This window comes from Hylobates moloch, unplaced genomic scaffold, assembly GCF_009828535.3.
Source record: "Hylobates moloch isolate HMO894 unplaced genomic scaffold, HMol_V3 SCAFFOLD_1, whole genome shotgun sequence".
In the NCBI taxonomy this organism is placed as follows: domain Eukaryota; kingdom Metazoa; phylum Chordata; class Mammalia; order Primates; family Hylobatidae; genus Hylobates; species Hylobates moloch.
In genome coordinates, this window is record NW_026652276.1 from 1035816 (window position 1) to 1048520 (window position 12705).

Sequence of the window (12705 nt, forward strand, 5' to 3'; positions counted from 1 at the left end):
CCCACGCCGTCACCTTGGCCAGCCCCGGGCCCAGGACTGTCCCCCACACCATCACCTTGGGGTGGCTCCTCACTCAGGCTGCCGGCCACGATCTCACGGATGCGGGTGGGCAAGGGGGTGGGCGAGGCCTGCCGGCCTTCCCCACGCACGGTCAGCGCCCGGTCTTCCCTGCTGGCTGTGGGACTCAGAATGGTGTCCTCCAGTCTCTGAAAGACACCCCCAGAGATACCTGGAGATGGCAGCCCCCAACAGCTGCCAGGCACCCTCTACGATCCCACTGAATGGGAGCCACCACAGGGCCACCCCAAGGCAGCAGAGTGCCCTGGAGAGGACAGGGCGAGGCTGGGCAGGTCACTCAGGCGCATGCCTTGGCTCTCCACCTGTGGAGTGGGGCTGCGCCTGTCCCCAGGTTCTGGAGAGGAGGACCACACCCAGCCGAGGTCAGCAGGGGCAGGTACTGTGCTTGGGGCTCTGCCCTGTCTTGGTGGGGGCTGGGCTGAGTGCTGGCTAAGCGGTCGCCAGTCACCTAGGGGATGCTGACAGGCAGGTTCCTTTGCCTCTGCTCCACAAGAAACCCAACATCCTCGCCCACCTGGAGCAGGTGGTCTCACAGCTTGTTTGCACGGTGGGGCCAGAGGAGGGACCTAGATCCCACGCAGCAGTCACAGAGCCCAGTGTGTGTGGTGGGGGGGGGGGGGGGGGGGGGCTGAGGATGGGTCAGAAGGCTGAGGCTGAACCCATGCTTCTCTGCTCAGCTGCCCACTGCCCTCCACAGGCTCGGTCCATCGGGAGGGTGGGCAGGCCCGGGGCTGCACGCTCGAGGCTCCGAGGATGAGCAGGGCCCGTGGAGCCCTCTCCTCCCATGGCTGTGAATTCTGGGCGGAGTCTGGGACTCCCATCCTCAGGCTGCTCTCAGAGGGCTGCGTGGGCCGGGGCAGCGAGGGCAGCGAGGACAGCGAGGACAGCGAGGACAGCCTTCCTTCCCAGGTGGGTCCTTCACGAAAGCCAACTGCCAGGAAAGAGGCTCCAATAGGCCCAGAAGTGGGCAGGAAGGCCCAGGACCTGGGCTCACACTCGGGAGGTGTTTGCTGAGTGACTGCCCTTCTGCCCCAGGAGCACCTGCATGTCCTGGGTACCCCAGCCTGGTTTTGAGGGTCTTGGGCTCTAATGGCATTTTGCCGGGCAGGGGCACAGCTTGGGGAGGGCCGGGACCCCAGGGCAGGGGACTCCTGCCAGGTGGAATAGATTACTGACTGTGGGCAGGACACACAGGCAGCCTGTGCCAAACCAGCAGAAGCCCAGGCAGGATCCCGCAGGAATACGCAAGGCCACAGCTGTCCCCGGCCTGCTGCCTTAAGGAATATGCAAGGCCGCAGCTATCCACGGCCTGCTGCCTTAAGGATATCTGAATTTCAGGCAGTGAATTAACTACTAAAGGGTGACCAGATGCTTGCCAGGGGAAGCTGGGATGGGATGTCCACTCCTAGGGGCTCTCCAGCATGGCACCCTAGAGTCTGCCCAAGTCCTCCTTGCCTAGCTCCCACACCAGCACGGAGGACCCCTCTCCCTAGGGTCTGCAGAGCAGCTCCCCCACCTTGTGCCTCCTGGATCTTCCTCCTGACCAGGGTCCTCGTGGGTGACCACCGAGCTGCCTCCTGCCTCCCATCTCTTGGCCCTCCCTGAGACCCTGCTTGCGTCCCCGGACTCTGACCTCAGGCCTGGGCTGGTGGCTGTGCCCTGCTCCCCCACCCTGGCCCTCCTCCCAACCTCAGCCAGGCCTTCTGCACCTGGTACATGCTGTCCAGCTATCTCGATGCTCCCTGGACACAGGCCTCCTCCTCCATCTGCACCCCAAAGATCGCGGCCCCCCTCGCAGGGGTTGGAGAGCCACAGCAGACCCAGGCTCAGCATGGTGCCTGGAGAGGCCCTGTTCTGATCCTGCTGCCCTGTGAAGGGCAGCCACTCAGCAAACGCCTCCCCATTATCAGCTGAGGTCTGGGGCCAGCCCGCCATCCTCCCGACAGCCCGTGCACCAGGGTCTGCCTCTCAGTCCCCTGGGAGGTCTTAGGAGGCCTTCACTGCAGGTTCCCCCATTGCCTCTTCTTCTGGAGGGAGTAATGGGCCCCCCTTGGGAGCAGCAGCCCGGTGGGGGAGGGAGAGGGAAGTCCCTGCTCCTCCTCCTGGGCCCAGCTGGGACCCAGGTGCCAAGACCACCAACCAGGAGGAGAGCTGCTGGAAGGGGCTCAGCCATTCTGTTCTAAACCCGTTATTTTGCACAGCGGAGAACGGAGGCCCAGCAGGGTGGCAAGAGGCACCCCAGGCTCCTTGATCAGAGACCATCAGGCTCCTCTCAACACCCCCAGGCCGGGAAGGGCTCTGCCCCGCCCTCCCTCCGCCTGCTCAGCAGCTCCCGCCCTGCGCTCCCCCGGGCATCGGCGGCGCCACCCGCTAACGGGAAGGCTGCAGCGCGGCGTAAACTTGACTCATTCCTAACATTTACAGAGGGTCACTTATTAGCGGGACGTCCCGAGAGGCGCTGGGGCGTAATGGGTTCCATCTGTGGACGGGTGCCTGCAATGGGCCACGGCCCAGCTGGAGCCAGAGGGGGGCGCGGGGAGTGCGGGGGGAGCGCAGGGGGCGCAGGGGGCGAGGAGGGGGCGCTGGGGGGAGCGGGGAGCGCAGGGGGCGCGGGGGCACAGGGGGAGCGCAGAGGGGGGCGTGGGGGACGCAGGGGTCGTGCAGGGGGGCGGGGGACGCAGAAGGGGGCGCCGGGGAAGTAGGGGGCGAGCAGGGGGGCTCAGGGGGACGCAGAGGGGGGCGCAGGGGGCGTAGAGTGGGCGAGACTTTGGAGTGTGAGGGCAGCGCCGCCCCCATGGAACCACCCGGAGGAGAGAAGGGCTGAGGGAAGGAGCGAGCAGGGGAGAGGCAGGGATGGGAGGGGAGGGGAAGGAAGGGAAGGTGGGGGTCGGCGTGTCCGGAGGCCTGTGCCGCCAACCTAAGCGCTTAGGACCCCGCCGAGGCTGCTTTCTTCCCCACGGCTCCAGGGTGGTCCTGAGGGTCTGCACCGCCCACTCCCCAGGCCCCTCCCGGGGGCTCTGCGCTGCCACCTGCGCCAGCGGGTCCGGGCAGGGCGTCCCCTCCGCGACCTGTGGGTCCTTCTGGGCCTGCCGTTTTCCCGCCTGGGGCCTCTGCGGGGTGGGCCCAGGCTGTGGCCCAGCGTCCGCTGGAGGTTTGTATTCTAGAAGGCCTCGCGGTGGGAGGGAACACCAGGGCTGGAGGTCACTTTCCCCTAAGGCTCCAGACTCACAGTTGAGCCCTGCCCTTATCTCTTCCTCCTGCCCCCAGCACCCTCTTCAGCTCAACCTGCATTAAAGACCCCAGGGAGGTCACAGCCCCTGCATGGAGCTACCCTAGGGGTAACTGGCCCACTCAACCCGATCCTGGCCCTGAGGGGGGGTGGCCCAGCACGGAGAACCAGCGGGTCCTCACTGCTGCGCCACCCCATTTGGTTGTGTGGAGAGGGACAGCCGAACCTTGGGGGAAATGTGGGCTCCCCATATCTCTGCCTCTGCAGGGTCAGAGCAGAGCTCCCCTCTAAAAGAGTTGGACTGGGGTCCTTGCTATGCCACCAATAAACAGAGACCGTGGGTGTGTTTCCCCCCACCTCATGTCCCCATCTGTGAAATGGGAGCGTTGGCCATCCAGGCCCTCCTGGATCCCAGGGCTGGGGGCTGGGGCTCTGTGAGGGTGCAGTGGATGGACCACGTATGGCCTCAGCTGCCTGCCCCCAACTGGCCACCAGCCTCTGGGAAATGCAAGCTGCTGGAATCTTGCCGGGAGGCAAATGACCTCCCACCCTCTGATGGAATCAGAACCCTCCTGTGGATCCAGGGTCCCACCTGCACTTTGGCACTTGCTGGGGACCGGAGGTTTCAGGGCTGCTGCCAGGGCCTCTCCTCTTACACCCCTTCCCCATTCCAGGGTCTTGGCCAAGATCCTGGAATGGGGGGCCGGGAGGTCACCTTATCATACTCCATGCTGCAGATAGGGAAACTGAGGCCAGGGAAACGACCCCAGCTCTCCACTGGGGTGGGGTGGAGTCAGAGCGCACCTGCCAGCCTGTACTGCCTGCAAAAGTCTTCCGCCTGCAGGGAGGGCGCAGGGACTCTAGGTCTGCACCGAAAAACCAGAGTCTTGGCTTTATCTGAAGGCCACACTCTTGTGCTGATTCCCACCCCTGCACCTGGGGCATGACCTTGGAGATGCTGTCAGGGGTCAGAAGCCTTGGAGGGAAATCCCTGACACCCTTGTCAAAGCCACTTGAAGCAGGCACGGTCAGGGGTCTGCTGAAGCTCAGACCCAAGGGTCACTGGCCCCACCAGCCTTCAGCAGCCCCACCACCCCTGTCATCCCGTCCTGCTTGGACAGCTGCCTGAGCTGGGGGCAGGAGGGGGACGGAGAGGGGGAGCATGTTCATCGGGACCCCCGCCCACCCCCCAGCAGGCTCCTCGGTCAGCCTGGGTCACCCTCATTGAGGGGTGGAACCCTGAGTGAAGGGTGGGGTGGAAGGCGAACCTCCTGAGTGAGGGGTGGGATGGAGGCAGCTCCCAGCCAGAGGGTGGAGGGTGCCTTCCCTGAGCTCCAACAGTGCACCCGTGTGGCCGCGAGGAGCGCTGCAGGGGGCTGCCAGGTCTTGCTCTTGTAGAACGGAGGCTGGGGCTGGGGGTTTGGACGGCATCAGGGACCAGTGATCAGTGGAAAATGAAAGATGTGTGTCCACGAGAGTGAAGGCGCACGCCAGCATCGGCCCGCAGGGTTCTCCGCGCTCTCCACTTGCAAACATTTTCACATCCATTGTCCTGACCTGCATTGGAGGCTTCTGGCCTCCGCCTTAATGGGTGAGGAGGGTGAGGCTTGGCACCTCTGAGACTTGCTCAAGGGCACCTGCTTAGCAGCAGCGTTAGGACCGGGATCCCAGCCTTGGGCCCCCACTTACGCACAAGGGTGGTCACTGATGAGCCTTCCCAGCGGCAGTGTCTGGACTTGGCTCCGCTGCAGTTCTCCTCCCCTGTGTGCCCCCTCCCCAGCCTGAGCAAAGGGCAGGGAACCACGCAGCTTCTGGGCCGGGCAGCAGCCCCTTTCCTCCTGGGTCTGAGCCCAGCCATGCTGCGGCTGCTGCCTTTCTCTCCCGGCCCCTCCATGGCCCTCCCAGCATCCCTGGGTGGGGAAGTCTGGCCTTGCCAGGAGCAGGCACAGCTTGAAGAACACATCTGAAGACAGGGCCTCCGGCCAAGTCCAGCCACCGGACGTCTGCTTGCCGTCCTTCCGCAGCCCGGCCCGCCGCAGAGAGGGCCTTGGGCTGGGTGGCCTCCCGCCAGGCTCCATTTCCTTAGGAAAAAGAGCTTCTCTGTGCCTGGGCTAACACCTGGCCTCCAAAATGCTGTATTTCAGCAATTGCTCAGCTTAAGTCTCTGTGTTTGTGGAGCACACTCTGGGCCTGGGCATCACGGAACATGGCTCTGTGGGTGTCAGTTTGCTCCTCAGGTGATGATAAATCTAGGCCACCCCTGCAGGCAGGACCCCGGCCGACCAGGCATTGAGGCAGGGATTGTGGATGGGGAGAGACAACTTCTCATTTCCTTCTATGCCCCCAACACAATGCTTGGCACACAGACAGGCTCAGACGCAGCGCACTGCTTGGAAGACTGAGAGCTCAGCTGGAACTGCCTGAGGTCGGAATCACCAACGGCAAAATGAATCAGAACAAGGAACTCGAGGAGGGCAAGGACCCTGTCTTTCCTGTTTGTCCCTGTGTCCCTGGTGCCCACGCAGGCTTCCTGGGGGAGGTGGGATAAGAAAGAACCCATCAGCTAGAGAGCCCGGGCACTGTGTCCATGTGGAGGGAGCTGTGGAAGCAAAGGTGGAGGGGTGCACCTCCAGGAGTCTGTGCAGGGCCTGGAGGAGGGGCAGCAGGGATGGGGGTGAGTGGGGCAGAGGAGGATCCTGGAGCCAGACTGTGAGGGCCTCGAATGTTCTGTGGAGGATTCTGGGACGTGGTCCTTGGACCACGGGGCTAGTGGGGTTTCCTGAGCGGGAGGATGGGCCCGTGTCGTTAGCACAGTGGCCCTGGCTGTGCCTGACAGGGCCTGGATGCGGCCTGGGAGGTTTGGAGATGGGCTGAGCATCTGCCTCTGGCTTGCTTGTGACAGTGTGGAGCTCGGTGACGGGCACCATGGCCTGGCTACTTGGAAACCATCCACCGCTCCTGTCCTGTGGTGGGGACTCTAGACTTGGGTCCTTGGGATCTCCTGAGTGATAAGCGTGTCTTTTGTTGGCCTGTGAGATGACTGATGGCCAGGGCCCCTGGATAGCTGCAAAGTAGGGGCTGGTTAACAGAAAGACCACGGCACGATTAGAGCATTGGTGCTTTCAGCCCCACACCCCGACATCTGGGGAGGGGAGAGGAGCTGTCTCTGGAGCTGATCCCCAACGGCCAATGATTTGATGAATTTTGCCTACTTAATGAAGGTTCCATAGAAACCCTAAACCACAGGGCTGGGCAGGCCAGGCTGCTGAACACAAGGCAGTGCTGTGGGTGGTTGGGGTGCCCAGGGGCCTGGAGGCTCCGTACCTGCCCCCTGTACCTTGACCTGGGCACCTCTCCTTCAGGCTAGTCCTGAGTTGTGTCCTTTATAATAAACCAGTAATCAAATGGGAAAGTCACTTCCAGAGTTCTGTGAGCTGTTCCAGCAAATTATCAAGTGGCGCAGGGAGTTGTAAGAACCCCTAATTAACAGGCAGTCAGAGAGAATATGGGAGGCCCAGGACTTGTGATTGGCATCTGAGGTGGGGCAGCTGTATGGGACTGAGTCCTTAAACTGTGGTTCTGTGCCAGCTCTGGATGGTTAGGGTCCAAACTGGATTGAATTGTAGGACAGCTAGTTGGTGTCCAGAGAGGTGGAGAATTGGCTGGTGTCAGGAGAAACCCACACATTTGGTGTTAAAAGTGGTGTGAGTAACAACACTTCAGACAGATAAGCCTTGCTTGGAGGAAGTGCGTACGTTAGAGAGGAAAAGAAGTGGGAGGGTAAGACGGTGCGGTTACTATGGAAGACGGCATGATGGGTCTCCACAAAGTTAAATGTAGACTCTCTGCGTGGTCCAGCCATCCGCTTCTGGGCATCTGCCCGAAAGAATTGAAAGCGGAGGCTCGAAGAAATATTTGTGCCCCGAGGTTCACAGCAGCATTTTCACAGCGGCCGACAGGCAGAAGCCACCCAGGCGTCCATTCAGAGATGAATGAATAAACAGAGTGTGGTCCCTCCATGAGTAGAATATTACTCAGCCTTAAAAAGGAAGGAAATGCCGTCGCCTGCTACAACATGAGTGGACCTCGAGGGCGTAATGCTCAGTGAAATAAGCCAGCCACGAAGGGACAAATACATCTGATGCACTTAGACAAGGCTGCTAGAGTCACCAAGTTCATAGAGACAGAGAGTAGGATGGCGGCGGCTGGGAGAGGGGGGAATGGGGCAGAGTCTCAGTTTGGGAAGGTGAAAGTTCTGGGGCCGGGTGTGGTGGCTTACACCTGTAATTCCAGCACTTTGGGAGGTTGAGGCGGGCACATCACTTGAGGTCAGGAGTTCGAGACCCTCCTGGCCACCATGGCGAAACCTCGTCTCCACTGAAAATACAAAAAATAACTGGGCATGGTGGCGTGTGCCTGTAGTCCCAGTTACTGGGGAGGCTAAAGCACGAGAATTGCTTGAAGATGGGAGGGCGAGGTTGCAGTGAGCCGAGATCGCACCACTGCACTCCAGCCTGGGCGACAGAGAACGACTCTGTCTTAAAAAAAAAAAAGTTCTGGACATGGATGGTGGTGATGGTTGTTCAACGCTGTGAATGTGCTCAGTGCTACAGAATTGTTCCTAAAAATGGTTAAAATGGTCAGTTTTATGTTATGTATATTTTCCCACAATTTAAAGAAAAATGAAATTTTTATTTTTTAAAAAGTTTATTTCATTTTATTTTTTTGAGACAGGGTCTCGCTCTGTCTCCCAGGCTGGAGTACAGCGGCGCGATCTTGGCTCACTGTCACCTCTGCCTCCTGGGTTCAAGCGATTCTCCTGCCTCAGCCTCCTGAGTAGCTGGGATTACAGGTGCCTGCCATCATGCCTGGCTAATTTTTGTATTTTCAGTAGAGACGGGGTTTCACCATGTTGGCCAGGCTGGTCTCAAACTCCTGACCTCAAGTGATCCGCCCGCCTTAGCCTCCCAAAGTGCTGGGATTACAGGTGTGAGCCACTGCGTCTGGCCAGAAAAAAAAGAAATTTTTGAAAAGGCTGAACAATCAATGAGTCAAGCACATATTTCCAGAAGTGAGATGAAGAACAAACTCAGAGAAACTGAAAGCAAAGGAAGAATGCATATGTAGGTTAAAGGAAGAATGCATATGTAGGTTAAAGGAAGAATGCATATGTAGGTTAATGAAACACGAGATAAGAATACTATGAGGAGGATCGGTACGTGGCTAGTATCAGAAACGAGAAATGGGATGCCACTTCGGGGCAACCACTTCCTCCCCACTGTGCCCAGGACTGGGGTTCTGGACCCAAGGCTGTCTGGAGTCCTGGGAAATCCCTGTCTCGCCTGTCTCGAGCCCCCCAGCAAAGAGGGACAGCTGGTTACCCCACGGATCCTGCAGACATCCAAAAGACAGGAAGAAGATATTGTGAAGAACTTTTGCCAATAAACTTGAAAATTTAGATGTAATGGACAATTTCCTAGAAAAATAGCACAAATCAAAACTCAAGCCAAGGAACCGGAGTCTGAGGACCCCCCAGCTCTGAGGGGACTGGGCTTCCTGTGCTGGGTTCCTCGTCCGGGACCCTGCGCCGCGCTTCTCCATCAGCTGCGGGTCTGGGTGTTGGAGATTCCGAGGAAGGGCACACCCCACCCCTCGAGGCAGCCACAGATGCCCCCACTTCACGGGTAATTTCAGGGGGCTTTGCGCTCCCCAAGTCCGACTTGCTTACCCCAGGGACAGAGGACGAGAGTTTCCAAGCCTGCCCCTTTACATCCAGTTCCAGCTCTGGGGTGGGGGCATTCTGAGGTGCTGTGCAGAGGTTGTGGGGGGGCTTCCAAAGGAGGGGAGAGCAGCTGTGGCCGGAGGAAGAGGGATGTCAGAGAGGCTCCTCCGGGCCTGGGAGCGTGTTCACCATCCATCCAGAGCCACCACCCCTGGTCACGGGGGAGCCTCCTGCATCCTCAAGCCACAGCCTTCCTCAGGCCCTGCAGTCTCCCAGGCTGTAGCTGGAGGGTGGAGGGTCCCTACGGTTCTGCCGCCCATCTGGACAGCTGATCTGAGTGTCTGGTGCCTGCCTGCCTGCTCACTCTGGGGTAATGGCATCAAGATCTTAATCACTACAGCGAAAATAACAGGTGTCGGCAGGGCGGGCAGAGCTGACTTCGCTGGGGCCTGCGTGGCCTCCGGATGAGTTTCCCGGGGACAGTGGGAATTTGGGGGCAGGCAAAGCAAAGCATCTCTCAGCTACATTTGCACAGCGCTCATGCCCCTGCTTGATGTCAGCACTGGCCTGGGTTTCCCCCTCAGACCAGCCGCTAACCACAGCAGCTCCCTCCAACCCTTAAGCCTCAGCTTTCCTGACATCCGAGGGGATGAGAATCCTCACAGGGCTGCAAGTGTCCTGTAAATGTAGTGTGCCAGGTCTCCAGCCTCCATTCACCAGCGCTGCTCTTAGAACTCACGGAGCTGACACCCAGGCAGAGCTGGCGGGGCTCCAGGTGGAGGAGGTAGAGGTCACCCCACGGCACCTCATTGTCTTGTTGCATCACCTGATTCAAATACCCTTCCCTCGAGTCCTCGTGTGGCCCTGTGTGTGAGCAAACCCTGCATCTACCCTGTCACTCGGTCACCTGCACCAGCTGTGGCCATTTCTCTTTTCAGGTGACCCGTATTGTTTGGATAGGGCCATGTCAGCCTGCCGTGGCATAGTTCTGAGATGCTGAGAGCTGGGTTAACAAGCAACCTTGAGTACGCCAGTTCGTCAGGGGTTCCCTGCGATCCCAAGGGGTCCGTTGGAGGTGGGGCGGCCTGGCTGCGGTGGTCAGCAGCAGGTGACGGCAGTGCAGGGAGGAGGGATGTCTGAGGTGGGACTGCAGGCTGGTCTCTAGGTGGGCTCTGGGAAGTAGGGAGGCAAGGGGAGAGGGACACGGGACAATTCCCAGCCACTGTTGTCATGCACCAGGTGCTATGAAGACAGAACCAGAACATCTGGAAGCCACAGAATAGACACTAGGGCTAAGCCACAGCCTCTCACAAATGTGCAGCAATGGGAACACCACCCCAGAGAGGCCCTGCTGGCCCCCACACTTTGCCATGGAAGGGCAGTCAACGAGGTCCCAGAATGTCAGCGCCGAGGGCGTCTAGCCATCCCCACCCCAGTGTGCAGCCTGCAAACCTGTGGCTGCCAGGGATGCTGGCCACCTGAACGTCCACAGCCAGCAGCGGCGCCGGACTCTCTCTCCCCAGGCTCTCTCTCCTGGCTGAAGGCTGCCTGTGTGTGCGTGCAGGTGTGCCTGCTTGCATCCGTGACTGGCTGCACGCTCAAGGCAAACACATGAGCAAGTGCAAAGTGCCCCGGGAGCCAGGAAGGTGCCTCCTTGCCACCCCCTCTCTGTGCCGCGTCCCTTCCAAAGAGCCCTGGCAATCTGCTCTCAGGAGGGTGCAGGGAAGTGACCACCCCACTGACCTGGATCACGGTGTCCAGCCCCAGTAGGGGCTGTTGGGAGGCGTCCCCATTGCCAGGCTCACTGGAGGCAGAGCTCATTGCAGCCCAGAGTGCAGGACCCCAGAGAAGGCCGGGCTCTGCTACCTGGCAAGTCTCCAACTGGCCAGGGTCTTCCTTGGTGCACGGACCCCACACCTGTGTGGCACCTGGCTCTGCAGTCCTGTGTCCCCAGCCTGGGCACCCAGCTGCCCTCACCCTGTGGGTAAGACAGTATGGCCAGCTGAGCCCGTAGGTGTTGCTGTGGCAACTGGGACGCTGAGAGCTGGGTTTCCCTGGAAACAGGAGTGCAGGACCCTGCTGCTATGGGGACAAAGGAACGCTGTTGGCTGGAAGCAGTTTTCCCTGGAGACCCGGAACGCCCTGGGAGAAACTGTCTACCTGAGCAACGGCACCTGGGAGGGGCTGGCCTTTCCCCCAGACACCCCCTCCCACATTCGCTCCAGGGGGAGCCGTGTGCTTGCTGGACACACGGCAGGCAGAGGCAGCACGCAGATCACTGGTCTTCCTTGATCTGGACTCATGAACTATAACTATGACTTTTAAAAAACATTTGTCAAAGAACACAGTGGTCGTCACAGGTGGTGGACTGAGGCCTGGAGAGGGATGCTGCCTGCCTGAGGGGCAAAGGAAGCTCGTCTTCCGGGCCTTGTACCTGTGAGTCCTTCTGGAGTCTGACTCCCGCTAGAGCCCTTCAGAGTTACCCGCCCATGGGTCCACCCTTGCCCCGGGAAGCTGCACTGTTTCCCACCCTCTGGAACCGGAAAGGACTGCCAGCCACCCTGTCCGAGGGGGAGCAGGTCCTGGTCAGCATGCGTGGTGGAGGGTCTGCAGAGCTTGCCCACGGCTTCCCATCCCAGGGGCTGTCCGGATGCCAGGGCACGGCAGCTTCCCATAGGTGAGGCAATGGGAGGGAAGTAGGGCCATGCCTGCCACCTCCAGGCCGGCTGTCCCTGCAGACGCAGAGCTCTGTGGCTCGGAGCCTGGGCCTCCGGGGGCCTCAGATGAAGTCAGGTGCCTGGCAGGCAGCCATGCCAGCGTTTCTGCCCCATTCCACTCCCTGTGGGTGCCAGCGTTTCTGCCCCATTCAACTCCCTCTAGGGCTCCTCACTCTGAGCTGGGACCTCCTTGAGCTGATGCTGGCAGGAGTCCCTCTGGGGAAGGGACAGCCACAGAGGTGGGCCCTGCAGCAGGAGTGGCTGCCCTCCCATGAAAGGCTGCCCTGTTCAGCGTCCTCTGGGGATGGGTACATCTCCGAGTCTCTCAGAGATCCAGGTTTTTGGAGCCAGCCCAGGAGACTGGGAGGCAGCCTGCTCAGCAAGACCACAGTGGCCCGGGCAGTGGAGGTGGATGCCGACTTAGGGGACCAGCATGTTTGTCCCTGGGGCTGCTGAGAGAGGGCCTGAGGGCCCAGGCCACCTCCTCGGAGGCGAAATTCAAGAAGCAGAGGCACCTGTACTCCAAAGGAGCCCTCCCAGAGAAACGCTTGTGCGCTGTTCACCCCCACTCCTGAGGACAACCTCCAGGGTGACCCTGCAGGGACAGGCCAGGCTCTCTGGCCAGACATAGCCCCATGGACATCCGGGCTGGGCTTCACTGGACAGTCCCTGGGGTGCTAGGGGCCTGGTCAGTCCTTCTGAGCCTCGTGCTTCTGGCCCAAGCATGACCTCTGGCTCCAGGTCCAGACTGAGGACCCCCACTCCATGGGCCGGGCCCCTCCCTGAGCAGCCTCCGGATCCCCCAGGGACCCAAGACTACTGGTCGCCCACCCTCAGAGTCCTGGGAGGCCCTGTGGCCATGGAGAGTCCTGCCCTCGATGCCTCAGCCTGAGCGGGGAGGGCAGCGTTTCCTGCTGGGGCTCCGCTGAACTCCCCTGAGGTGGGTCAGGGCTTAGAGG

At 60.5% G+C, this 12705-nt stretch overlaps 1 protein-coding gene across 1 annotated transcript in view; it reads right to left on the reverse strand.

The window, feature by feature from the left end:
• CROCC2 (ciliary rootlet coiled-coil, rootletin family member 2) overlaps positions 1-10850 on the reverse strand; it is a 78118-nt gene extending 67268 nt beyond the window's left edge. The window contains exons 1-2 of the mRNA XM_032761645.1: positions 10773-10850; positions 56-206 (exon numbers count right to left, since the gene is read on the reverse strand). Coding sequence (XP_032617536.1) covers positions 56-206; positions 10773-10850 — 229 coding nt within the window. The remainder of the gene's footprint in view (positions 1-55; positions 207-10772) is intronic.
• Positions 10851-12705: the final 1855 nt, after the last annotated feature.